Source organism: Mustela nigripes, chromosome 13 (genome assembly GCF_022355385.1).
Source record: "Mustela nigripes isolate SB6536 chromosome 13, MUSNIG.SB6536, whole genome shotgun sequence".
In the NCBI taxonomy this organism is placed as follows: Eukaryota; Metazoa; Chordata; class Mammalia; order Carnivora; family Mustelidae; genus Mustela; species Mustela nigripes.
In genome coordinates, this window is record NC_081569.1 from 139,838,858 (window position 1) to 139,866,805 (window position 27,948).

The 27,948-nt window shown below is 47.4% G+C and overlaps 1 protein-coding gene across 4 annotated transcripts; it reads left to right on the plus strand.

Annotated features, from left to right (window-relative positions):
- CCNK (cyclin K) lies at nucleotides 1–27,729 on the plus strand. Of its 4 annotated transcripts, none has more exons than XM_059373946.1 (12): nucleotides 1–100; nucleotides 1,341–1,575; nucleotides 10,654–10,902; nucleotides 11,576–11,657; nucleotides 13,064–13,195; nucleotides 17,941–18,046; nucleotides 18,553–18,610; nucleotides 19,348–19,517; nucleotides 19,826–20,097; nucleotides 20,849–20,882; nucleotides 23,549–23,620; nucleotides 26,373–27,729. In XM_059373946.1, exons 3-12 carry the CDS (start codon nucleotides 10,706–10,708, stop codon nucleotides 26,996–26,998), a joined length of 1,749 nt encoding a protein of 582 aa, XP_059229929.1. In that variant the 5' UTR covers nucleotides 1–100; nucleotides 1,341–1,575; nucleotides 10,654–10,705; the 3' UTR covers nucleotides 26,999–27,729. The 4 variants fall into 4 exon arrangements, with proteins under 4 accessions (XP_059229929.1, XP_059229931.1, XP_059229932.1 ...); XM_059373948.1 differs by having other exon boundaries at nucleotides 10–100; nucleotides 1,471–1,575; XM_059373950.1 differs by lacking the exon at nucleotides 1–100 and adding an exon at nucleotides 146–163 and having other exon boundaries at nucleotides 1,471–1,575.
- The last annotated feature ends 219 nt before the right edge of the window (nucleotides 27,730–27,948 follow it).

Genomic DNA, 27,948 nt, shown 5'->3' on the forward strand with positions numbered 1-27,948 from the left:
GCGGACGCAGCGCGATGACGTGCTTCCCCGACATTCCATGTCCAAAATGGCCACAGTCGGCGAGGAGAGACGTCGCTAAGGGGCTTGCCTGAGGCGAGGGGTGAGTGACCGACGGACCGCGGGCGGCGCCGCTCCTCTCCGCTTCCTTGGAGGTCGGAGTAGGGTATGACCTCTTTCCTCCATCCACTGGCAGAGTCGCTTTTCTCGGATTCCGCCTCGTTCCGCTATCCCCCGTGCAAATCGAAGTTAGCGGGCGACGGCGGGGCTGCGGGACGGGCTTCGGGAGAGGGTCTGAGGCTCGGGCGCGAGGCAGGGAGGCCGGCGCGGACCCTCACCACAGAGAGCGACCGTCGGACTGAGGGGCGGCTAGGGTTCGGGGACGTTCTAGCAGGTGGGGAGGAGGGGCGGGGGTCTTTCCGCACGCGCAGGCACGCTCGGAGCCGCGCTAGCGCGGACCACCCGCGGCTTCCCACCAGTTCTTCGGCCGCGTGCGGGTCCCTGTGGTGCTGAGGCCTGGGACTTCGCGAATTATTCCGCATCCGGGGCGCTCCGACTTTGGGAGCCGGAGGACCCTGGAGCAGGGCGGGACTGGGGATAAGGCAAAGGCACTTCCGCGCTCAGATTCGTTCTCGCCGAGACGCGGCCCTTAACCGATCCTTGCCTGGGTTGGGTTTGTTATAAAGGAACTGTCCTTGAGCCAGTTGAGGCCTAAGTCCGGAGCTCGTCGAGAAGCTCTTAGACTACCACCAGCACGAAAGCGCGGTGGGTAGAGCTCCCTAAATTTGGACCGCCAGGTACACCGAGCCTTCGCTAAATCATCCGACTTCAGGCACGGCTTCTAAGAGCAGTTGCTCGAGAGTGGTGGGTGGTCTTCTGTGTTTTTAAGGGAAACTTGATGAAGCTCGTGTGTCTTGCTCTAAATCGCTCTTTAGAGGTATCTAGCCTAGTGCCTTTCAGTTGCAGACGCTCATTACAGGTTTGTGGGCATGATGTTGTTAGAACGAAAGCTCCGGGAGCACCTAGAACGCCGCGGGAGCTGTAGTAAGCTTTCTGGATCGCTGGATGACGGTGGTGGTGCCGGTATTGGTAGACATTTTGTCAAGATCGTTAGTGTCCTTGGGATCTTGCATGTTAAATAATCTCGAGTATAAATGTAAGAGTGATCCTGGATTATTTTACTTTCTTCACAGTGAGAACTACTGATACCTACTTTTAAGTGGGGGAGGTTGTTGTCTCATTTTGATTATATTGGGATGCATTATTCAAACATATTAGTTGATTTTTTTTGGTTGATTCTTGCATAAAATATACTTAACATTTGTTTCATTTTGAAAATGTAGTTGCGCCAACAAGCAATAAAGAAACGTTCTAGTTGCTGATAAGGTCCTTAAATGCCACTTCTGAAATTGAATGTCCTGAAGAAAAGACTGGTCATGGTTCTGGCCTACTAAATTAACTACTTTACTTCAGGAGATTATGTTCAAAAGCATGGAGTTCACTGAGGAAGAAAAACGTTTTGTTTGCTTTCTCTAAAAACGGAGTAAGGACAACCAACCAAAAGGAATTAAGTTCAAGGTAATTTAGGAGATTAGAAAGAATATTAAGCTGGGGCGGGGGGGGGGGGGGGGGGGGGCACCTGGGTGGCTCAGTGGGTTAAGCCTCTGCCTTCAGCTCAGGTCATGATCTCAGGGTCCTGGGATCAAGCCCCACGTCAGGCTCTCTGCTCAGCGGGAAGCCTGCTTCCTCCTCTCTCTCTCTCTGCCTGTTTGTGATCTCTGTCTGTCAAATAAATAAATAAAATCTTTTAAAAAGATATTAAGCTGGGTTAAATCCAGTTCATATTTTTAGGGTCAGATAAATTATATTCCAGAGTATTCGCAGGTAAAATTGTAAAATTGTTATTCATAGGTTTTGAGGAATCAAAAAAACACAGTTAGTGAGAAGACCAGAGTCTGGTAAATGTCTCAGTGTTTGCAGAGAACAGTTAGATGGATGGCTCTTGGGTGCTAGAACTTGTTAAAATTTGGGGGATTATTTTGGGGAGAGCAAAAAGAGTTTGTGAATACTTAGGAGAGGAGAGCTGATTCCCTCAAACTGGCAGAGTTTTAACTAAAAAAAAGCCAGGTGACATACATCTAATTACTTTTCTTAGAAGTTTACTGTACCCTGGTGGTGAATGAGGGATTGTTAGACACGGATCCATTCAATTTTCTTTAGGATCTTGAACATAATCTCTCTTTCTTTCCTAGTAGGCACAAGAGATAAATGTGCTCTGGGTAAGGCCTTTTTGGATAGATTTATATCCTTTCCAATTACTGAACCCAAAATGTTGATTAATGGTTTGATGTCAGCCTTAAGAGAGGTCTTCAGAGATAACCTACAGGGCTCTGGTCTTGTGCTTTCTTATTACCAACTTAAAATATATGAGGCATGCTTCTATAATCGATGCACTCAAAACTTGTAGCTATAAAGAATCCTTAAAAGTTGAAACAATAAACCAAAACTAATAAGATGTGCATTTGCCAAGTTGAATTTACAGAAACTCAATTACATGAATTTGAGATAAGGAAGACTTGCCTTGAAAAAAAGGATTCTAGGATGTAATGTTCCATATGTGGAAGGGAAGTGTAGACTTTCCCCAGATTGAAGGATCTAATGACAAATTGTGGCTCTGCCATTTAAGACCTTTGTGAATTAGGCAAGTTGCTTCTTGTCTCTTCAGTTCTGTTTTCTCCGCGATAAATTATGAGAATAAGAAAATAGAGCTTGCAGGCATGCTGTGTCTCAATGGGCACACAGTGGACATGGTGCTGAATATTAGTAACTCCCTTCCCCCATTTGCTATGAAGATCATATAAAAAGTGCTGTTTTCCATTTTGGTTGCTAACGTTTAGGGGTTATCTTGAAACACTAAAAACCATGTTGAGAAAATGGAGATGTTTGTTTACCCTGGAGAAGAGAAGGGAATGAAAAAATTCTCTTCACATATTCAAAAGGCAATCAGATAAGGGAAAGGTATTTTCAAGGCTTAGAGAGCAAGGTAGGAGCTTCAGAGCATTGTTGAAAGGTAGAAAGATCAATACAAGATAAATACAAGAATTAAGGTGCAGTGCTATAGGCTGCCTGCTAAACAATTAACATCCCATTAATAAAAGTGGCCAGATGAAGGTTAGTGACCAAATTTTACTGTTATTTTACAAGAGTAGTGCTCTACCCCTGAGCTATGGAGCCTTCCCGTATTACTGTTACTTTAGAGAGAATTTCCGTACTAAGTAAGAAGATTGATTAGTGACTTACACTGTTGTTTCCAAATTGTAAGTGTCCATAATTTTAAATTTAAAAATGCATTTATTCTTTCATCTTGTAAAATGATACATCCAAAGCACATTCCTGAAAAGTGTTGCCAAAATGCTTTGACACACTACTTGTTTATTGAGAGATTTTTACTTTGTGGAGCTCATAAACTTCTCTGTCATTTTCATGGTAATCATGAACTGCTAATGAGAAAACCTATAACTTTAGGGTCTCATGAAAAAATAAAGAGTAACCTGGAACAGTGCTATAGAACTGATGTAAGAACTTTTTCAGGGGATGAATGATTCAGAGGGCTGTTTTTATTCTGTTTGTGTACATTTATTTTCACTTCCTCTCAGGTATTGGTTGGTTTGGCCCCAGAGTCTAAAGGCACCTACACGGGATCATTAGCATGGGGTTTGGCCACTGACAGCAGGCACAACAGGCTTGAAATCTGTTTGTGGTTTATCTGCTGGGACTGGGATTATCTTCCATCCATGTTTCATCCGCACTGGGTCCCAGCCCTCATCCTCACTCTGCCTCTGTCGTCTCAGTGGGTGACTTGGCACTCTACTTCCCAGTGGAGTTTTATGATTTATTTCCTCCCCCTTAACTGAGTTTTTTCCAGTATCTTCCTCAAACTTTTCCTTCCCTCTGTCTCAGAGCTTCCTTCCTAAGGTTAACTTTTTTTTAACTATGCTTTCCGTGATTCCTTAGCGAGTGAAGCCCTCAGTGGCTTATTCAGCCTCTATCTAGTGGCTCTTTCCCTTCTTGATTCAGACTCTTCCTTCTACTTTATGCTGAATAAACAAGAATAACCTGTTTCATAGCCTATTCATTCCTTGCCCTTCGAGTCTTCCTTCTCCCCCATTGCACTTCTGTAAAGATTCTATTTGTGCATGTGTATATTTCTGCTATAATTATTGAGATGGTTCACATACCATACAAATCACCTGTTTGAAGTAGTGTGTAAGTCAGTGGTCTTTAGTACAGAGTTGTGCGGCCATTACTTTCACTGTCTCTAAACTAATCACCAAAGTAACCTTTCCTTAATTCTTGGTTCTTTAACATTTTTTTAAGCAATCGTCACTGTTGACTACCTACCACATCTGGCTTATGGCCAGTATCCCTTGGTTTCTCTTGCAGTTGAAGTCGCAGATTTCCCACCTCTTTGACCATTCCTTTCCTTTCTTTCCTTTACTGATTCTTCTGCTTTCTCCGGTTCTGTTCCAGACCCATCTGTGTTCACTCTCCAGCCCTCCACCTGTCATCATGACTTTAGTTGTCAACTCTATATAGATGAATCCCAAATAGATGTGTTCTTTCAGATTTCAACGGTCCCATTTATCTGTCTGATGGGTGTTTCCACACAAATGTCTTATGGGTTCTTCAAACCTAATATTTTTGGAAACAGACTTCTCCCTGCCCCAGGTCCCCCCATCAAAACCATCAAAGCTAACTCTTTCTCTTCCCGTTTTTGTGTGTGTGTGTGTGTGTGTGTGTGTGTGTGTGTGTGTGTTTTTAGTATTACCTTTTCCATCAGGCAAACAAACTTGAAATCATCTCTTGCCACTTTTTTTGCCCCACAGCCGGTTGTGGCGCTTCCTCTTTTCTTCAACACCATCTTGTGAGGACAAAGCCTTCATCATTTCTCCTACAGCTGCTCGAGTCTCCTAACTGGTTTTCTTCCTGCAAATCTCCAAACAGCCTCTGCTTCATCCATCTCTCCCCTTACCATACCTTATTATTTTTCATGGCACTTGCTACTCCCTGACAAGTAATAACATAGTTGTTTTCTCTCTGTTTCTACCACGACAGCATAAACTTGTGGTAGGGCAGAGACCTTGCCTCTTATTTCCTGCTGTGTCTTTGAGGCCTGGCTTGTAGTAAACACTCAGTAAATAGTTGAATGAGTAACTACATGCAGAACTGTTGGGTTAATGTATCCTAACATAGTATTCCCTACTTGTGTACTATGAATAAGTTACAGATAGTTTGAGATGTTGATTCCCTCAAGCCACTTGGCCACTTGCTTTCTGCTCCACAAGAGTGTGCATGAATGTTTGTTACTGTTAATAATGAAAAACTGGATATACCTTAAGTCTTCATTCACAGTAGAATGGATAGGTAAATTGTGTTTTATTCATAGAATGAATACTGTACAACAGAGTTTCTCAACTTCAACACTTGATATTTTGGATCATTTCATTCTTTTTGGAGGGTTGTTTCTTGCCTTGGAGAATGTTTGGCAACATTCCTGGCCTCTACCCACTGGATGCCTGCGGCAACTCCCTAGTTATGACAACCAAAACTGTCTCCAGATATTGACAAATGTCCTTGGGGAACAAATTGCCCTTGAAAATCAGAATGAATGAATGGTGTGCTTTATGCAACGAGGGTAAACATAATGTTGATCGAAAGGAAACAGTTGAGACAGAGTGATACCCTGCCATTCCACAGTCTTTCAGAAACCTGCAAGACTAGTTGCTGGGAATAGACATCAAGATAGTGGTTATCTTTGGGGGACCCGGGATTAGAAGAGAAGTAAAGAGAATGCCCGGGATGTTGGCAGTATTCTGCTTCTCAGCAGGATGGTGTTACACAATTGTGTTCACTTTGTGAACATTAGTAAACCATACACTTAAAATTTTCTTTCTGTAAAATGTAATGCAGTTACACATTGTTTGAATTTATAAATTCATAAGCAAGCATTCTTTGGCTGCTGAGAGAGTCTGATCCAGAGGGGATAAGGAGGACCTGGTCTGGTAAGCCGTCTGACCTGAGTCTCTCCCACTTTTTATGAAGGGAAAGAAGAGTACAGGGACTCCTTGTTTACCTGTGGTCTAGACCAGAAACCTGGTCAGGCTTTACTACCTTTACTGTGCAGGCCTGCGTTGTCGCTGAACTTTTTGTGAGTAAATTGCAGACATGATACTTTACCCCTAAATACTTCATCCGGCCTGAGAACAGTCATTTTTGTATATAATCACAATATCATTATTACACCTGAGAAAGTTAACAGTCCCTAATAGCCTCTAATATACAGTCCATATTAAAATTTCCCTACTTGTTCAAAATTCCTTTTATAGCTTTCTTTTTTCTTTAAAAAATAAGGATCCAATCAAGATTCACATATAAGTTTGAACATTACGCTTCTGTAGTCTTTCCAGATCTAGGACAGTTCCTCCCATCTTCTTGCTTTTTCATGACTCTTTTGAACCGACCAGGTCAGTCATGTGGTAGTGTCCCATTTCTGGATGTGACTAATAGTTTCCTTGTGCCATTTAACTTGTTCTTCTACTCCCAGCATTTACGGTAAACTAGAAGTTAGGTTTAACCAAGGTAGCTTGTTTGGATATAGCTTGAGCTTTCTGGAGGTAAGAATCCACAGGTGGTTGATATTTGCCAAGCTTGATTGTTTTTGTTGAGGTAAAGGTACTTTTTTCCACAATAACTAATACCAGTGCTAGCAAAGAAGACTCTTGGATCTTTTACAATCAATCCTTGCAGTTTTTCTTTTTAATATTCACATTCCCTGAGTTTGTCCAGTGAGAGCTGATGGCTGACTCCTGTGTCTTTCCGTAAGCTTCCATTATTCTGAACACATCCCAGGCAGACCCCTACCCCGAACCAGAAAGGAGAGCGGAGACGTGGTTCCTTTTAGAGGGTAACAAGATGTGGGCCCTGATGTGTTTCTGACTATGGGAGTGTCATTGCTTCTAGATACTTCCAGTGGACAGGGCTAAGATATAGATATAGATATCGATATCTGTGTGTGTGTGTGTGTGTGTGTGTGTGTGTATTTTAGCCATGATTTATTGTGATATTTTCAATTAATATTTGACCTTACAGATTATCCCTTAACCTTTGATCTTGTGCATATATGTTTCCTTTGAGCTGAAAATCTTGATTCCTAACAACATTAACATTTATATATCTTTGCTTTATCCTACAATAGACACACACACACACACATACTTACGGGAAAGTTTAGGATTTCTTTGCAGTTCTTTAGTCCTTAGAATATATCTCACTTAGGATGGAACAAGATCAGGAATTACAATGATTTTCTGGTGGTTTTGTTTCCAATTTGTTATACACTGGGTTTATTTTGAGTTTTAGGGTTTGCTTTTTTCTTTTTAGTTAAGTTCAAGAATATGTTCAGTATTTACATGATTTGAAAACAAAGTTGCAGAAGGACTCCTAACCCAGCCTGTAAGAGCTGCTTCCAGGGGCTGTAGCTGGAATTGTTTGGGCAGCAAAATAAATAATGACCATACTGGATTATAACTCAAAGAATGAAACAGATAGTATTGAGTCCATACTAATATAAGTAAATGATTGAATAAATAAATGAGGGAGAAGGAACAGATCTTTCTTTAAAAAGAAACCAAATAATGTTGAAGTACGAAAGGAAATAGAAAGGCAGGCATCATTAGAGCACCGTGGTAATTGTTGCAGGCAAGATCCTCCAAGGGATGCTAAAATTAATAGGCAAAACTTTAAGAAAAACAGGTAATTTGCTTAGTATTTTGCATTGCAAAATGTTTTCTCTAAAATGCTTACTAATTACTGTGGTAATGATAGTCTGTGTCCCCACATTCTTTGATACCCCTCCTTCCAGGAGATGTAGCCTAATTCCCTGCCCTCTAGGCCGGGCTAGATCTTATGATTCATTTGTAAGGAATCGAAAATGGCAATAAGGAGAAAGCAGTGGCTTACAGTGAGAAACTGGGCACAACCCCAACTTCATATCAGCAGGGGGATGTGAGGTGAGGTGACGGGCACTTCAGATCTGTGCCAGTCTTCCTCGGAACTCCAGGCTGTTCCTGGGAAACGTCAGACAGACCTAAACCAGAGACAGTTCAGTCACCCTAGGTTCTCTTCAGAACTGGTGAGCTCATGAAAAACCAGGAAAGACTGAGAAACTCTTACCAGAAGATGCTAATACAGCTCCTAAATGCTGTGTGGCATCCTGGATTAGATCCCGGAATGGAAAAGGGATTTTTGGAAAAACTCAAAGTTTGCATCAAGGCTGTAGTTGATAATGTACCAAAATTAATGTCGTAGTTGTGGTAAATGTACTATGGCTGCTTAAGATACTAACATTGGAGGGAACAGAGTGAAGGGTATACAAGAATTCTTTCCTGTCTTTACAGCTCTTCTGTAAATCTATAATTATTTTCAAATAAAAGATACCTTAAAAAGTCAAAACTGTCTAAAAATGTATACCCAGAGAAGTATTCTTCCATTCTGTTCTTCTCTGTTCCCTAGAGTAATCTTTTCTTTGTAATGAGTTAAAAAAAAAAAATAGAGATATTTATTCTAATTTCTTCTCTTTTCTTACATGTATACTCTCTACACTGTCTTGTGTCTGGCTGCTCCTGGAAATGTTTCCTTACCAGTACTTAAAGAAAGATCCTTTTCAGTCTCTTAATACCTGCCTGGTACACCATTAGTGTTGACGTTAACTGTATTTTATTCAGCCAGTGCCGTATTGAGGGACATTTGGGTTGTTTACAGTTTTTGCTATTATAAATGACATTTTTGTGAAGAATCTTGTGCATATGTTGTTTCATACTTGTAATGGTATTTCCAGAGTGGATTCTTCGAAGTGGGATTACTAAGTAAAAGAGCAAACGCTTATGCAAGTTTGTTAAGTAGTGCCAAATTCCCCTCTGTGAGAGTTGGTGCATTTTGTGTTCCCACCAGCGCTATATGAGATCGCCTGCTTCTCCCTGGCCTTGCCAACAGAGTAGTCACGCTTTTAGATTTTCTGCCAGCTACGAGTTGAGAAGTGTATCCCAGTATGACATCTGACTGTGAACTCTTCATATGTACTGATCAACTCTCTGTGCCCTTTGCATATTTACCTAGGCTAACTGACCCCCCTCAACCCCCAGTCATTGCCCAGTTCTGTCACACACACAAGTACATGTTAGTTGAAGAAGATTGTACTTCTCCTTAAACTTAATTTCTTCCTTTTGGAGGAACAATCAGATTTTTAGGGTTCCCAAGTACAAGGAAGAGGAGGGATGTACTCAACCTGCTGAAATGAGGCAGAAATGAGGGAGCACACAGAAGAGGTTAGGCTTCCAGATTAACTGATGCCTCTGGCCCAGACCCAAGGTAGGGAACAGATACATTCTTGCTGAGCGGACCAACCTGGATCTAATGGCCTCTAAAATCCTTCCACTGGCCTATTTCAAGATTGCTATTCTCTGATCACATTTACAGTTTACATATTCCAGTAGCCTGTTGATGAAAGTCCTTATTTTTTCTTTTCTTTTCTCAATGGGTCTTTTTTTTTTTTTTTTTTTTTTTTTTTTTTTTTTTTTTTTTTTTTTTAAGATTTACCCATTTGCATGCATGAGAGCGCACACGCATGTGTGCACACAAGCTGGATGAGGGACAGAAAGAGAAAGAGAATCTCAAGCAGACTCTCTGCTGAGCATGGAGCCAGACACAGAGCTCGATCTCATGACCCAAGATCACTACCTAAGATAAAAGCAAGAGTCGGACGCTTAATCCACTGAGCCACCTAGGCACCCCAGCTGACACTTTTAGAGAAAAAGAGGATGAGAAAGCTAGAACATACTAAAGGAACTCCTCCTTCCCTTGTGGGCCACCTCTTTCCTCCTGCTCCCTCAGAATCCCTGCACCCATACCTGAGTTGTGCTGCTCAGTTCACTGATTCATGCAGATCTGAAATCATCCAATCTGGTGGCTTTCTTTTTCTTTTTCTTTTTTAAAGATTTTATTTATTTGACAGAGAGAGACACAGCGAGAGAGAGAACACAAGCAGGGGGAAAAGCAGGCTTCCCGCCAAGCAGGGAGCCTGATGTGGGGCTCCATCCCAGGACCTGAGACCATGACCTGAGAAAGCAGATGCTTAATGACTGAGCACCCAGGCGCCCCTCGGGTGGCTTTTCTAAGTGAAATGAAGTAAACCAAAAAAGCAGAATTTTGATTGGGTGGTAAATGGAAGAGATGGATAATTTTAAAGCCTAAGTCTTTTTAGTGGGGTAAGACAGGCCCAGGTTTTACTGAAGAACAGAACTAGACCAGTGTTGAGGGGATTGGAGCTACTGAAGAAAGGCAGAAAGGTACATGAGACAGAAATGCTTTTCCTTATAAGCTACCATGAAATTTGGAATTTATTATGGTGTGGGTCACTTAGGTGTTAAGTTGGCTTTGGAGGTGAACCTGGGCTTCTCTATCAGTCACTCAGTAGTGTTGCCTCTCTGGGAAATTTTGTTCCAAAATTAAGTATAATCTGTGACTGCAGACTGTTTATAATAATCAGGATTGTTTAATATGAAAAGTTCCTTTCCTGCTTTGCTGTTGCTTCTCTTTTAGGGTTCTAACATTTTCAGAAAATCTTTTGGAAAGAACAAGTCTACTTCAATAAATGAAGGAGAATAAAGAAAATTCAAGCCCTTCAGTAACCTCAGCAAACCTGGACCACACAAAACCATGTTGGTACTGGGATAAGAAAGACTTGGCTCACACACCCTCACAGCTGGAAGGACTCGATCCGGCCACTGAGGCCCGCTACCGCCGAGAGGGTGCTCGGTTCATCTTCGATGTGGGCACACGCTTGGGACTGTATCCTGTGTCTCCCTGGAATGTGTTATAGACAGGCTCCCCACTGCACCACCACCAAGAATTAAATTAGATATTATAGACAAAGTATATAGTACTGTCTCTGTACTGAAACAGTTCTTCAATTTTTATTTATTTATTAAGATTTTATTTATTTGATAGAGACAGCCAGCCAGAGAGGGAACACAAGCAGGGGGAGTGGGAGAGGGTAAAGCAGGCCTCCTGCAGAGCTGGGAGCCCAGTGTGGGCTCTGTCCCAGGATCCTGGGATCATGTCCTGAGCCGAAGGCAGACACGTAACGACTGAGCCACCCAGGTGTCCTTAAATATTTTTATTTAAATGTTACTTCTCATTTACTTGGCTCTTCAGGGGTTTTCTGTTTGCCATTCATCATTTAAATGTGTAGAGTTAGCCGTTGAGTGAATGGCCACCGGGCCCAGTGACTATAGTAGAAATGGTACCTAAAGGAAGGTGAAGCCCGGCCTTGTTGTAAGTATAAACTTCAGCTTGACGATAGCTGTGTCTGACACCCTAAGATCCCCCTCGGCCCACTTGGCCACAGGTAGTATGTACTTTAACACTGAGTTTGTTTTTATTATTTGTCTTTATTTTTCTACTTTTAACTAAAAACATAACCAATAAAAATTCTTGGTAAAGTACTTAACCAGAACAACAGTCACTATGATACTCTGGCAACTGGAATAATTTATTTTCATCGCTTCTATATGTTTCATTCCTTCAAGCAATTCCCAAGATATGTAAGTGTTTGAGTTTTATTATAATTTTCTATCACATGTTATTATTTTCACAGTTTAGTGGACTGGTTATAGTAGTCTCTTTTTATTCTATTTTCCCAGAAGGTATTTATTTTTATATAATACGTGCTATCTATAAGCAATCAAGTTGGGAGTTTTTTGTTTTTTTCCAATTAACTATATTTAAATCTTTTTTTATTTAGGCCACTGTGGACCATAATCATATTGTACTTTGTGTGGGATTTACTTCCTTCTTACCTTTCACAAGATAAATTTGGGCTTATAATTAACACACACACACACCCCCCAAAAAAGGCTAAGATGGAAGAGAAGTTCTTTATGCTGTATCACTCATTCTTCAGTTACTCCTTAAAAACGTCGTATGTCTCGTACTCTTTGGAGAGTCAGACAGGGAACCTGTAGCCAGCACGCGTAGTATGACATGTACAGAACACACGGTCAGTAGTGAAGCCACAGGAGAGGGAAGGAAGGAAGGTTGGCGCGTTCAAAGGAGAGGTTAATTACATTTTAGAGGGATTAGGGGGAAACGCCAGTGAGAAGTTGCCGGCAGTTAGGTAAGCCTTGACTGCAAGTAGGGCATAGACGTGCTGAAATGGGGCAGAGCAGTTAGTCCAACAGCAGCTGGCGTGAGCCTCGACAGCAGGATGCTGTTCAGTGTCGGCCCAGCCAGGGGTCCGCCTGGCAGGAGGCGAACGGTGGCGAGGGAAGATGGAGCCGCCCGTAGTGAGCCTTGGAAGCTGGACCAGGGAAATCCGACCTTAGTAGGTAGACTGGGAAGGTATCGAAGGATTTCAGGAGGAAGACAACAGAAGTCTTACCGGGAAATTGGTCTGTTGGAGATCCTTCCTCTTACAGTTTTACCGAGTTTTGTGTACGTCTGCCATACTAGTTTGTGAAGTTCTAGAGGAAGGAGCCTGTAGCAGAATCAGCTTGCTGCCCCGCGCAGCGTCTGACGCCCACTGCGCTCAGGGTCCCGTGGACAGGGGTGTGCCGAGGAGGCTGGCGCAGGCGGAGAACAGCCAGAAGCCGCGCAGCGAGAGGCCGGCGGTGTAGGGCCGGCGTGGGGGTCCGGGCCGCCGCAGCAGGGGGAGCAAGTGTGGGCAGTGCTGTCCAGATGGGTCCCACAGGACACGCATTCGTTGTGCTCTTTCTCTGCAGCCAAGCTCACTATTCAGGGAGCCATTATCTTTAAGACTGTGATATAAAATGACAGTTTGTTCCTGTGAGTCTTCTCCTTCCTGGCATCTACTTTGTTTACGTGTTGTTTTCTTTAAAAAATTAGATTTAAAATAATTTATGAAGTCAAATGGGGAAGGCCAAAAATTCTTGCTTCTATTTCTCTGTGAGTTTTGTTAACAATATCTCAAGAGATTCTGTCTCCATTTTAGGTGACGGGAGCCTGTTGTCTCTTTCTGGCTGGGAAAGTAGAAGAAACGCCAAAAAAATGTAAAGATATCATCAAAACAGCTCGTAGTTTATTAAATGATGTGCAGTTTGGCCAGTTTGGAGATGACCCAAAGGTAAGAATCTTAACTTCTTGCCTTCAAATCTTGATTTCTCGTAGCGGCATTGTGGTAAAGTTCCTTGTGTGGCCCCTGGATCTGCCAGTCCCCTGAGCCCTGGGGCCCTATGCAGAGGGTGCTCATGCTTGCTTCTGTCAGAGGGAGGAAGATAATGGGCCTACATTTAAAGCACTTGCTAATGCACCGTGCTGGGTACTTTGGGGGGGCCAGAGCACATTGGATATGCACAAAAGTCCCCTCATGACCACTGGCTCTCCTAGATCCAGAAGTGGTTTGGTTTCTTCAGTTCAGCAATGATGGCAGGGGCCCAGTCTCCAGCCAGCCTCTGGGCAGGCAGAAAGTACACATGATAGATGGACATGCACTTGGGTCTGCCTATGCTGTGTGTCTTTTTGCTTTCTAAGAATATTGGCAAATATTAACATTTGCTGCTATTTTCAGACACCGAGACACCGCTGTTGAACATACCATCCATCCTGTCCCTTCCCCACAGTCCCTGACAGCGTCAGGAGATGGCACTGAGATAGCTGTACACATACTGTCATTAGGTGTAAGAAGGCCAGTGTCAGAGCCCAGGGGCAGCTTTCCTCCATCCTTGACTCTTGCCAGGGTCCCCCCATTGTAACCCTTCGGCTCCTGTGCGTCATGTTTCACAACAGTGATTGCAGCTGGTGGTGGGGTAGATGTTAATCAGATAATTGTGCCGAGAACTGCCCGCTTGTCGACTGTAAGATCTGAGAGAGTGAAGACCATGTCTGTTTTTTCCTGGCGCCTGGCACAGAGGCTGGGCAGGGTGGGCACTCAGCAGCTGCTTGTTGAACGATGAGAAACTCAAAGGCGCAGGTAGGGCAGACCTGACCAGGGCAGGGAGGTCCGGCGCCGTCCGCTCCTGCTTTTCCTACCGCGCTGCTGTTGCCCGCCACAGTAGACACCGCTGTCTGCCGAGCAGTGCTGATAGGTGTGTGTATTAAAACATGTTCATTCTCCTTGCTTCAAGGAGGTTACAGAGGCTCAGAATGCTTTTGCATATATTGTGGCTGCGATGAGTACTAACAACTCTATAAGTATTGTCCATATGCCTAACTCTGTTCCTTGTACCGATTTATAAATCTGTTCACCTGTTTATGAAAATGTGAGTCTGTTAGGAATTCTTGCTAACAATGATCAAAATGCAGTTTAATAGAAGTATTGTAACCATCGGTTACCTGTGGGTGTCTGATTCTGACGCCATAGCAGACCGCTGTGGGAACACGTTACGGGCACGTGCAGCACACTGGTGTGTGTTGTCCTCGGTGCCTTTGGAGAAGTCCCCTCTGGCTTCAGCCTTTACCCGCCCGCTCTACTTTCAGACCCAGAAACTAGGACCTGGTCATACAGAGTGAGCTAGAGGGTCTGCAGCTCCAGGGCCCCAGAGGTTGGGAAGGGGGATGGCCGTGCGATTCAGACCTTTACAGCAGGACCTAGCCTGTCCCAAGTGGACAAAGGGGCTTTGAAACCTGCCCCTCTTTCCTATCATGCACAGTCTCCCCAGAAACGATCTGGAGTACAAGGCCACACGAAAGTACCCTGGACCTGGGAGCAGTGAAGCCGCCGTGGAGGAGGTTTCCTTTGCCTGAGAGGAGAGTGAGCCCGCCCGTGAACTTGGGGGAGGCAGTGCGAGCGGTTAGGAAAAAGAAGATCGGGGCTCGTGTGGGTCATTTTTGCCTTAATTAGCTTTGCTTCAACTGTGTGGTTCCCCCCCATCATATTAATTTCTCGTGTGTTCAGCAAATACTTATTCCAGCCGCTGTGTGAGGCCCTAGACCTAAAAGAGGTGGCAAAATAGACGTGGCCTTTGCCATTCTTGAGCATTTTGTAGTGGAGTTGAGATAGATTTTAATGAAATAATCCTATAACTATCTGATTATGAGCTGTGGTGAATGCTATAAAAAGATTATTTAATAGTGTAGCGAGGGCGTTCAACCTGGGAACCTGGACAGGTCCCCCCAGACAAGTGTTGTGGGGCTGAGGGCAGATTCCCTGAGGAAGGATGCTGCACACAGACCTATCATTACCCCATTACTTGAATATTGGAAACATAAAGGGAGGCCAGGCCTCGGGCTATCCTGTAATACTGTATGGGCCAAAGCCTCCAAACCTGTAGGTGCACTTGGTGAAAGGCTGTTCCTAATTTAGAAGTCATGGTGAGACTTCTGGGAAACAGGTGGTGACAAAACCAGGCAAAAACACGCCAAGGTTAGCAGGATGTTTTATATTGTGGGGAAATTTGTGAGGTGGTAGAAAGCTTTCTTGAGAGAATGCTTGCAGTGCTAGGGTAGAAGAACCTTTGTCCTGCCATGCTGCTTGGAATAGTTAATCTGAGAGAACCGTCTGTGTTCTGTCAAGTGAGGCCAACCTCAGTGTGAAAGCCATTCCCGGATCCTCTTCTCTTTCTGAAGTTAATGGACTTGTGCATCTGTTGGTGATGGGATTTCAGGCCTCTACCAAGCCCTGTCTTCCCAGGTGTAAACAAGTCATTGTCAGCGCAGACCGCATTGACTGGGATGCCCCTTGTCTTTCAGTGCTGGGTGTGGCCAGGCTGCACAGAGGCTGGGCTCAGGAGGTACCTAATTGTGGGTGTTAACTAGTTCCCAAGCACAGTGAAAGGGGAGATTCCATTTACAACAGCAACAGTAAAATAAAATGTCCGGAATGAAGCCTTGTAAGAAACTGTGGAAACATGGGAGCTGAGGGAAGGAACTTAAAAGCACTGAAGGAATGAAAAAATTCCAATAAATAAATATTTGATAAGAAGATTCAAAGTTAAAAATCTCCATTTTCCCTAAATTGTCCTAGGACTTGATGAGTTCCCAGTCAGAACACTGATAGCTTCCTTTTCTTCTGGACTGACACTAAGTGAAACAATACCAAAATGAAGTGTGGGGGACCGCCACGAGTCATTACTGCCAAGATGACCAACAAAAGAAGGAAAGTGTTGTTCCAAAAAGCACCGTGGCCACGTGCAGCCTGTTCACCACACCAACTGCACCCATTGTGTGCCCAGGGACAGTGCCATCAAGAAATTCATTATTGGAAGGGCGCCTGGTTGGCTCAGTCAGCTAGGCGTCCAACTCTTGATTTCAGCTCAGGTCATGATCTCTGGGTTGCGGGATCAAGCCCTGCATCAGCTCCTCGCTGAGCATGGAGCCTGCTTAAGACTCCGTCTTTCCCTCTGCCCCTCCCTGCACTTATGCACAAACACTCTCTTTCCCTCTCTAAAAATAAAAAAAATGAAGTTCATTATTGGAACCAAAGTAGTGGCTGCCACTGTCAGGGACATTTCCAAAATGATTGATTTCAGTGCCTTTGTCCCACCCGTGCTGTATAGGAAGCTCCTTTTCTATGTGAGACAGGCATCGTTCTCGTGACTCCTGGAAGGACCAAGTGCCTCCACCCCGTGTAGACCCTCAGGTGCTGGCCCCCAACCTCCACCAAAGCCCATGTGAGAGCCAAGATATTATTAAGACTGAAGAAAAACTGTCCTCTGGAAACAGGAAAAGGAAAATTATACTTAAAAAGTAGGTAGGGGGGTGACATGCGAAACAAGGAGTAATGATTACACCCTCCCTTCCAAACATGACATTCCTTTGATCCTCAGACAGAAGGAGACAAACATACGAGTAGTCAGAAAAGGTTTTGTGTGTATGGACAGGTTAAGAATGTAGTTTGCTAGAAGAGAAAGTGACGACATACTCTGTAAAAACACACGTGCTATGTATGGATGTATCAGATACTGAGTCTGAGTTTGCGTGAATCTGCTTCATCGTCATTGCTTGTTTGCTTTTAAGTTTTCAGTAGAAATCCCTGAAGGATTGTGGTTTTTGATGGAAGTCTGGAAAGAAACTAAAGTTAAATTGTCTATAAAGTGAAGGTCTGTTTTGTAAAGAGGGGCTCGTATATGCAGAACAATGACATTTCCAGGGTGCCTGGCAAGCTCAGTTGGGGGAGCCTATGACTCTTGGTTTGAGCCCCATGCTGGGTGTAGAGATGACTTTAAAAAATAAAATCTTTTGGGGGCGCCTGGGTGGCTCAGTGGGTTAAAGCCTCTGCCTTCGGCTCAGGTCATGATCCCAGGGTCCTGGGATCGAGCCCTGCATCAGGCTCTCTGCTCAGCAGGGAGCCTGCTTCCTCCTCTCTCTCTGCCTGCCTCTCTGCCTACTTGTGATCTCTGTCTGTCAAATAAATAAATAAATAATCTTTTTAAAGTGATTAATTAATTAATTTATTTATTTATTGGAATCTTTGGGGGCACCTGGGTGGCTCAGTGGGTTAAAGCCTCTGCTTTTGGCTCAGGTCGTGATCCCAGGGTCCTGGGATCGAGTCCCGCATCGGGCTCTCTGCTCAGCGGGGAGCCTGCTTCCTCCTCTCTCTCTCTGCCTGCCTCTCTGCCTACTTGTGATCTCTGTCTGTCAAATAAATAAAATCTTTTTTTAAAAAAATCTTTTAAAGATTATATATAATATTCCTAAGAATGTTTCCAGTGTTTTTAAAAAACCAGCTTCGATTGTTTCATCTTCCTCCTTTTAGTTCTTTTCAGAATTTCTCTTTGTCTCTGAGCAAGGTGAAAGCCTGGGAGGGCCGAGGAGAGAAGAGATGAAAAAGAGATGCTCAGCCGGAGCTAGAAGAGAGGAAGTGGGAAAGCCGAATGCGGCTTCAGACCTGAGATGGAAATCCTATCCCAACAGTTGTTATTTTATTTTTAGGAAGAAGTGATGGTCCTGGAGAGAATCCTACTCCAGACCATAAAGTTTGACCTACAGGTGGAACACCCGTACCAGTTCCTCCTCAAATATGCAAAACAACTCAAAGGTAAGGGGGAAAAGTTACTTAAAGAACTTTTCACTGTGAAATCAAGTCTTTATGATTTGATGGCGTTCAGATCATGCTTCTCAAAAGAGTTCGAAAGCAGAAGAGCTGGGTCTGTGAGTGTGCGTGTGCGCGCCTGGGACATCAGGCTCCCAGACAGCCCGGTATTACTGTAACTGTTAGTACCGCTTCCTGTCAGCTACAGACAGATTCTGCGATTCAGTTGCCAAGTGATAGGAGGCAGGAAAATGAGTCAGAGTTTTTTAAATAGCCTAATAAAATCTGCCTTGGAGCAGGCTTCCCATAAACGGTGGTTCGGTGCAGGTCGTGTGGGAAGAGAGTAGACAGAACTCAGACCCACCCGTGTGCCCTCTGTTCCCAGGCAGCAGCCCTTTGCTGTGTGTTGGGGCGGTGCGGAGCGCAGCGTGGGTTTGAACTAAATGCTGCTTTTTATGCACTTTCTCACTGTTGCTATCACTACTAATTTGCCTTTTTCTTCCTGTTTCTAGGTGATAAAAACAAAATTCAAAAGTTGGTTCAAATGGCATGGACATTTGTAAATGACAGGTACGTGTGTTCAAGTGTCGATCTAACTGTAGTTCTTAAAATAGGCAGGGACTGTATGGCTGATTGGATCCAGGCTCCCTAGTTTGTGTCAAGGACTCTGTGTCAAGGACTCTGACTCACCCAGCCTGAAGGGCCAGCTAATGGCAGAGATGGGGCCAGCGTCCGGGAATTTGGCTTCCCAGCAGAGGGATGCATGGCCATGTCTGGATAGAAGAAGCAAAAATGTCATCCCCAGTTTAAAACATAGTCCAGAACACCAGAGAATTGTGACAGCTAAATACTTAGAACCCGTTTGGTTCTGCACAAATAGAATGCCTTGTAAATGGTTTTAGAGCCTTGCTGTTCTTAGAGCCAGGGGTCCAATGAGGTGGTGTGTGCGGACAGAAGGCCTCTGCGTGGAGCTGCTGTCATCTGAAATCACAGTTCAGTGACGAGGATTTCAAGTTTAACGGACATAAGCTTATTCATTTGTATTTTGTGGTACAGCAATTTTTTAACGTACTAGCATTCTGATTCTTCAAAGAACGTATTAGTAACTGGTGAGTGGTGAGTGGGCCAGTAACTTATTTTGGTACCTTTAGAAGACTTAAAACTTGCTGCTTTTATTTCTAATTCTTTATGTGGTCATTTAGAGAGGAGTGAGCAAACCGACATTACGTGTGGCATCTGCTCTCCATTCATTGGATAACATAACTGTTTGCTCCAAGTCACGTCACCTCTTTTTCTTGTTGAACTAGTCTCTGCACGACCTTGTCACTGCAGTGGGAACCAGAGATTATAGCAGTGGCAGTGATGTATCTCGCAGGACGTTTGTGCAAATTCGAAATACAAGAATGGACCTCCAAACCCATGTATAGGAGATGGTGGGAGCAGTTTGTGCAGGATGTCCCTGTGGACGTTCTGGAAGGTACTGGCATGCTGGACTTTCCTAAGGGGCTTCCACGTTTGGGGGATCCTTCTCTGTCAGCCTCAAGTCCCAGGAAGGGAATTCCCCACATAGGTAAATGTAAGCCATTCTTCAGAAGCACCTTTATTAGTTCAGTTCTCTCCTAACGCCTGCTCTGCCCACACTGTGCACAGCAGAGTTTGGGAGAATTGCAGAGGTGATCCCCTCTCATTGGTCCCTGTAGGGGAATCCTAGCTGAAAGGGAAATGGGCTGATTTTTCCCTAGGCAGATGAATTTGTGACAAATGTAATTGTTGTCCACCATTCAGACATCTGCCACCAAATCCTGGATCTGTACTCACAAGGAAAACAACAGATGCCTCATCACACACCCCACCAGCTGCAGCAGCCCCCACCTCTCCAGTCTACACCACAAGTGCCACAAGTGCCACCGCCCCAGCCGCCTCAAGGCTCCGACCCGCCCCCACCACAGCAGAAGGATGCACAGCCGCCTGCCCCACAGCCCCCGCCGCAACAGGCCCCACAGCCCAAGAAGCCGTCCCCACAGCCCAGTCCTCCCCGCCCAGCGAAGCGAGCCGTGGTGAGTGGGCCAGGCGGCCCCGGGAGCAACCGGCTCTCCGGGGTGGGGGAGTGGCCAACCCCACAACCGAGCACAGCCCCTCTTCTGATCTTCTGAGGACTCATACAGGACACTGAGCCAGGGGCACCCCGACCTCTCCTTCTGGCTGCGCATCCACAAGGAGCCTGAGAACTGCGGTCAGAGGGGGGGGGGGGCACAGGCAGCCGAGGAGAGCTCCATCCCCCTCCAGCCATCACTGCCTGCGTGTTTGTGTGCGCGCACGCGCGCGTGCACGCGTGTGTGCATGCGTGTCCCACTAACCGGCAGGGTATCACATCTGTGTGCTACCTGCTAACATCAGTCTCTCCAGTCTCTGGCTTTTCTGTTTGGTGCTCTGAGTGATATGGAGAGTTTGTGGAAGTTTCTTCCCCCAGCAACAGCCCAGCCAGTAGGAGAGACCATGAGGGACAAACACATGTCAGCAAACCACTGATCGAATTTAGGCCAGCACATTAGAGGCCCTGAAACTTAGTGTTGTTCGGAAGCCACTGTTGGAAATCCTCGGGGGTCCCATCAGACCCGGGAAAGGGAAGGAGGGAGGAAGCAGAGGGTGGTTTCTCAGGTGTCTCTGCCCTGCGGCCCTAAGCCGGAGCTGCTTCTGGTGTGGAGCTGGAGCGGCTGTTGCTGTGAGTCCGTTCGGTCCTGGGCCATCTGTTCGTCCTCCCTGTGCCCCCAGTCTTGGTTGACACGTGTGTATTATCTCTTGTAACAGGTCGTTTCTCCCAAAGAAGAGAACAAAGCAGCAGGTAACTTCCCATTCTAAGGGGGCTTTTTCAGTTTCTATGTCCGTTTATCAAAACTTCAGATTCTTAGTTAACATTTCTGCAAGATTTAGATTGCCCTTAAAATTTATCATTATGGTCCATCCAAAACTTCACCCTGCCTGCCAGAAAAAGTGCCCTGTGTGTTCAGATTGTATTCGGACCAAAGTTATCAAAAAACAGGAGCAGCGATAAAAGTGTACTTCGCAGCCTGTGTACACATGTGGCCACGAGCGAGGGAGCGGGGATGCAGCAGCATTCCTTGCTGGAGGTTTGGTTCAGCCCACCGCAGTAGACCGATGGGGGCCTGGGGTCCCCATCTTGAACACCAAGTGGCAGAGTGGGGGGTGGACAGGATGGCAGTGACAGGCAATGCTGGTGCCCAGAGAACCACCCTGTGCGCCAGCCCTGCTGCTTATGTGGGCCAGACCTCTTTCAAATACAGCTTAGGTTTAGGTTTGGGGTTTTTTTGTAGAGCCCAAAGTTGGTTAATTTGTTTCTACATCGGAAACAAATGGAAAGGGCAAGTAAAATCTAGAAGATCACAGAACAGAAATTTAGAAGCATTTGTCCATGTGTCTTGGGCCCTGATGTGCTGAACTCTTGGAAGACAGGACAGTGTTTACTCATTTCTGTTTCTCTTTTGCTTAGTTCCAGGGTGGGAGTTCAGTGAATGATTTATTGAACTGTTGTGAGATCTCCAAGTTACAATAAAGCTACATTTCTCTCAGGGTCTTTGGGGAAGTGCTGAGTTCAGTACAGGTGAATTTTTCTTCTGCTCCATCTGGGCAGAAAGTAAGTGTGAGACCCAAGATCGGGCTGTGCTGCTTGCCATGTGGATATAAACTGAGCTGAGCTGGTGTGCGGTATAAGGCAGAAACAAGCCAGTGGCGACCTTGGAGGAAGACGGGCCTTTGAGCACCTGGGGCTGAGCTGGGGGGTTGAGCCTGTAAGTGGAAGGATGCACGTGGGCACAGGAGCGGGACAGGTGGGCAGGAGGTCTTACTCTATGAAGAGGTAAAAGCGAGGAGCTCTGCTGGGACTTAAAGTGTGACTGGAACCAGACTGGAGCCAGAGTCCATGTGGGGGAGTGTGGATGTTTGCATAGGCAGCGGGAGCCACTGAAGATGTTTGAGCAGGAGAATGGCAAAGTCTGAGTTCATTTTAAAAAATTTGCTGGCGGCAGTTATAGGACAGATGGTTGGGAATGCGGAGGCGCTCGCAGGTCTCTGAGTGAGACGTGGTGAGGGCAGTCAGGGTAACGGCCTGGGGCCCGCAAACGGAGGGTGTGGACACAGCCTGCAGGTAGGACCTTGAGCAGGCTGTCTGCCCTGTGTGACTAGCTGCAGGTGGCTTTCAGGCCCTGGAAGTGTAGCCATCCCAAATCATGGTGTGCCCTTTGTGCAAAATACACACCAAATTTCTAAGCGTTACTAAGAAAAGAAGTGTAAAAACTCTTACTGATGAATATTTATGTTGATTACACACTGCAGTGATCAAATTTTTATACATTAGGTTAAATATTAAATTAATTCACATCTTTTTAAGGTGACTCCCAGAAAATTTAAAATCACAAGTGTGGCTCTTCTCTTTGGGGGCAGCACTGATCTAGACAGCTTCAGCTTGGCTGGAGGGCAGGGTCGCAGGTAGGCATCTGATGTGACAGTGACGGCAGTCACAGCAGAGGTGGGGAAGGCGTCATGTGAGCTGCTGGGTGGAGCTCAGAAGTCAGGTCCACGGCTCTAGGAGAGAGAGCAGCTTGAGGCATAGATTTACAGTTTATCCACCTAGAGGAGAGGGGACTTGATCCCCCAGAAAGCGAATACAGACATATCCCCGAACTTTGAATATTTGGCCTGTTTGGAACAGGAAGCAGGACAGGCTCAGCGACGCTAGAGCAGAATCCCCTCAGAACAGTGTAGAAGCCAGAATAATGTGAGCTTCTGGAAGAAAGCATCAAAACATACAAGCTAGCACAAAGACGAGAGTTCTTTTTCCATGAGGTGTGCCTTCCCTGCTCCCTACCCTCATAAACCCCAGCTACTGGGCTTGGTATAGCCTGGCTTAGTGTTGTCGCTGTGGGTGCTGGTGGCCTGCAGCCTCTGGGTCTCTCCTGGCGTCCTTAATGTCCTGCTTCTGACATGCTGCCATCGGGAGCATGTGTCTGTGAGGAAGAAAATAGACTTAAAGTGTGCACAATGAAGAATACAAAGGTGGTGGCTTCTCCCGTGAGCCCTCGGGGCTGGGTGATAGGACTGTGCTCTAATCCTGTAGACCCGGTAGACAGACGGACAGACATACTCCCCAGAACTGAGATGGTGCTCTGCTTCTCTCCTTGTTGGAAGGCCTTGTCCAGGACCGTCCGCAAGGGAGTTGGGTAGATGTGGAAAGAGCTGTGAGAAGCCAGCGGCCTGATTATTTGGGCTGGAGGATGTGTGTTAGACTTGTTTGGTTCTGGTGGAAGGATTCGCAGCTCACGGTTAGGCCGAGGCCTCCCTCACTTTCCTGAAGCCTTGGTTACATTGGTTCTGTTTCCCCAAAGACACTTCTGAATGGCACATTTCCCTTTTTCTTCTTCCTTTTTGTCTTCTATGCCACGTTTATTCTCATGAAGAAGTAAGTTGTTTGTCGATATCCTTTTCCTTTTTTAGAACCACCGCCACCTAAAATCCCCAAGATGGAGACCGCTCACCCTCCGTTGCCTCCGGCCCACCCTCCTCCAGGTGAGTGGCTGCTCAAAGCAGTGTGGGAGGCCGGCCTTCCCGTCTGCTCTTCCAGAGGGCTGACTTGGGGAGGCCTGGGACAAGTCCACCGAAGGGAGACTTGGTAAGCCAAAATTTTAAAAGAAGATAGTGACCAAGTATCTTTCAAAAAATGGTGTGTGTTTGTCTTTCACAAACCAGATCTTTTGAGGATGTTATAAATTCCAGGTATATCTGGATATTCTCTGGCCTGTCATGTGTAGAAGGGCTAAGCTACGCAGGATAAATGTAGAATCAGCTTCAGGAAGACAAAGCCCTGGCAACTTAGGAACATTGACCCGGCAGGATCGCTGTGGGTCTTAGACCCCAGTCTCCCTCGCTCTTCCTGGGGGCGGGGTGCCGTCCGGGGGCATTTGGAGGAAGGAGCAATTGCTCGGAGTCGAGCGGAGAATAAAGCATGAGGAGTTCCCACCCGGACTCAGGGAACCAGGAAGCTTCCTTGGTGCCACGTAAGCCTGGAGGAGAAGCCCTGTGAGGGATGTAGCATTCTCTTCCTGGGACAGCGCTCTGGAGGATGGAGCAGGCCGTGGGGTGGGCAGGAGTCGTGTGTGTTCTGAGCATTGCTGGGCCAGCCTGCCTCACCCAGGGGCTCGCCACGTGCCTGTGGCAGAGGTACCACGCATTCTCTTTCTTTCTGCTTATGGTCAGTCCTAGCACTTGAGAAGATTGGGGAAAGTAGGGGCATCATTTGCTACTTTGGGACAAATCCTATAGTCCTCAGTCTAGGATGAAGCCTGCTTAAAAAGACACCTACAGTGGGTCATTTCTATACTTCCGTGGCGTCTCCGCCACAAGCAGGCATGGACCCGCATCCCCTGTGCCAGGGGTGTGGCTGAGAAGGGGTGTGGGGTCCTGGGAAGCCCAAGGTAGGGAGAGCTGCACACTGTGGGGCGGGGGTGGCCTGAGCATGGTGTCGGGAGCCCCGCAGAATGCACAAAGCTGGCAGGAGGGGTGAAGGCACTGGTGGCAGGTGGTGGGAGCCTGCTCGGCAGCCGGAAGGGCCGCGGTGGAGTCTGGCAGCTGCAGGTGCTGAAGGCGGAGGTGGAAGCGGAGGGGTCGGTGCGCCAGGCCGCAGGGGCTCATTCCCGCAAGGTCCCATCACTGCTTCATAGGGGCCTGTGGCCGAGGGGAGGCAGATGGAAAAGAAGACTCAGGAGGAGCGGGGGTCTGTGGTTCGGGGAGCCGCAGGTCCTGATGAGGCGCAGGAGGCGCATCCTCCCCAGGGATGTCTCAGAGGGCGGCGGGTGGCGGCAGGCATCAGAGCGAGGAGAAGAGCACGCAGGTGCCTGCCCAGACCACTGTTCCAGGTTCGGTTACAGAGGACAGGCGAGTGAACAGGTGACTTGTGGCGGCGGCACGGTGTGACAGGAAGTGACATCTCAAAGATGGACAAGCGTGTTCGTGGACCCAGGCGCCCTAGACTGACACAGGAGGAATTCAAGGTGGTGGACCCTTTGTCCACAGGCCTCCAGTTCACACTCTGTTCCTTCATCAGCTTCGGAACTAAGAGGCCACTGGCCCTGCCCTGGAGCCCAGACACAGTTCTCCATAGGCTTACCCGACCTTCCGACTTGGCTGGGCATGCTGGTTCATTCAGGCCGGGCCCCAGGGCCGTGGCTGGTGCTGAGAGATGCGCTAGCCAGCCGGAACCGCTGCCCTCACGCACGGGGCGAGAGCAGGGAGGGTCCCGCAGACACCGCAGCGCCGCCCTGGGCACGTGACACATCTGTGTCTGTGCAGCCGGGGCTGCTCCGAGCTCCAGGGAGCACATGAGGCCAAGTGCTAAGAGACCCAAAACCCCCTTCATGGCCCTCACTTTCTTGTGTTCTCTGGACCCTGAGATCTTGGCTCCTGTGATTTGTCTTTGACTCTGGGCTGCCGTAGGAATTACCCAAAGAACACACTTCCGCAGTGATTGGCCTCCCATGGTGGGATGTCTCCAGTGTCCTTGTCCAGGTGTCTGGTCGTGAATGCAGAGGGGAATCGCAGGGGGAATGTGTGCAGGGAGGCTGCGGACGGAGGGAGCCGGGGCTGCGCTGGGAAGCGCCATGGGAGGGCAGCCCCCCAGAGCTCGGCAGTGCTCCCTGGCAGTGCTCCCTGACAGTACGCACTGGGGGCTGATGTCCCTTCTCTTAGTGAACTCGAACCAGAATTCCTCCTTTGGTGGCTTCATCGGGAATGTCAGAGACTTGCTCATTGTGTTTTTTAAATGTCGCCTCATTCACTTGACCAGCTCGCAGGCTCTGCGCTTGCTGCCGGTGCTGCAGACAGGGAGGTGACGCGGCCCCGGCCTCGTGGTCTCTAGAGGCAGAGACAGGCAGGCACAGGGCCCCGCTCCCATCTGTACTAGCAGGGGGGCTCCATGCACTGCAGGCACTGCCTTGGCCCGAGTGGTGAGGACCAAGGGAGGGAGACCCGGCCATGCTGCGTGGAGGGGGTCCTTTGCAATGGCATCAGGCACCGGCCACAGAGGGGACGGCTGCTCGCTGTTCTCTGTGCAGTTGGCCATGGGGGAAGAGCAGCAGCCCTGCCAGTGCTATAATGGGGGCAAGAAAGTGGGGGAGGGTCGGGGAGAGCACGAGAACTGCTATGTGGAGCTCCTGGCTTCCGGGGCGGCCTTCCCCACCCTGAGGTCATCAGTGGACACGTCCCCTGCACAAGCAGACCCAGGAGCCAGCCCAGGGCCAGGCAGTAACTTGTCTCTTCTCTGCAGACCGGAAGCCTCCCCTCTCAGCTCCCTTAGGTGAGGCAGAGCCCCCGGGCCCCGTGGATGCCAGTGACCTTCCCAAAGTCCAGATTCCTCCTCCGGCCCACCCAGCCCCCGTGCACCAGCCGCCACCGCTGCCACACCGGCCGCCGCCGCCGCCACCCTCCAGCTACATGACCGGGATGTCTACCACCAGCTCCTACATGTCCGGAGAGGGTTACCAGAGCCTGCAGTCCATGATGAAGACCGAGGGCCCCTCCTACGGCGCCCTGCCCCCAGCCTACGGCCCGCCAGCTCACCTGCCCTACCACCCCCATGTCTACCCCCCCAACCCACCCCCGCCACCAGTGCCCCCTCCCCCAGCCTCCTTCCCTCCACCTGCCATTCCTCCCCCAACTCCTGGCTATCCCCCGCCTCCCCCCACCTACAACCCCAACTTCCCACCCCCGCCCCCACGCCTGCCCCCCACCCACGCAGTCCCCCCTCACCCTCCTCCAGGCCTGGGCCTGCCACCTGCTAGCTACCCACCTCCAGCTGTCCCCCCAGGAGGACAGCCACCTGTGCCCCCACCCATCCCCCCACCTGGCATGCCTCCCGTTGGGGGGCTGGGGCGGGCAGCCTGGATGAGATAACGTGATGCCTTTTTTTTTCCCTTTGTTTTTTTAACAAATGTTTTTCTAACCAACTTGAAGAGTAGTTTAAGTGGGTAAGCAGCAGGGTACCTTATCTATTGCTAGAGAGCTGCAGTATGGGAAGAAACGGACCGGAGCTGACATGGAATTGGGCTGGTCCTCCACATCTGGAGAATGGGGCCAGCGGCTTTCAGCGTAGCCTGGGCAGCGCCAGTCTCGATCCCACCGCACATTTGGTCTCAGCTGGTGGAGTCCTGCACTGGGTTCTTTGTACTCATGGAAACGTTAACCAGCCATATTGGCTCAAGAAATAGCTTCAGTAAGGAGTGAATTTCCTTCTAGAAATCAGTGCCTATTTTTCCTGGAAAATCCATTTTAAATAGTCCAGTCCCATCTGAAGTCACGCTGTTGTCATCACTTTCATTCTGTGACGTTTTTTCCCAACACCCAGTAGGTCAGACGAACCACAGTTTTGATTTAGAGATATTTACGTCCTTTGTATTAATCTTATTTTGAAGGGGTTGCCTTGTTGGATGGCTTTGTTCTTTTTCTTCCAGAGAGAAAGGGAGAAATGTACTTGGAAAGTAATGTATGTTTACATCAATTTGCAAATTCCTGTACATAGAGATATATTTTTTAAGTGTGAATGTAACAACATACTGTGAATTCCATCTTGGTTACAGACGCGGCTCCTTTGGTCAGTTATCCAAATAAACCTGTTGTGAAACGACCGTTTTGTTTCTTCCGCACAGAAGGTGGGGCCCCAAGAGGCAGTTCTTGCCCTTGGCCCTGGGGGCTGAGGGGCGGGCAGCAGAGGGTCATTGGCCTCGCAAGCCCCAGACCTGACCCCATGTCACCCAAGGCAGCGCCCCCAGGGGTCTGCCCTCACAGACGAGCTCTTAGACCCGCCCCATGTCTGCATGGGCTCCCCTCAGAGGAACCTGGGTGGT

Coding starts and splice junctions, on each gene's coding strand:
- CCNK (XM_059373946.1), top strand. CDS start 10,706: ATGAAGGAGAATAAAGAAAATTCAAGCCCTTCAGTAACCTCAGCAAAC. Junction 11,658..13,063: donor TCAAGCAATTCCCAAGATAT/GTAAGTGTTTGA, acceptor TCTCCATTTTAG/GTGACGGGAGCCTGTTGTCT. Junction 23,621..26,372: donor TCCGGCCCACCCTCCTCCAG/GTGAGTGGCTGC, acceptor TCTTCTCTGCAG/ACCGGAAGCCTCCCCTCTCA.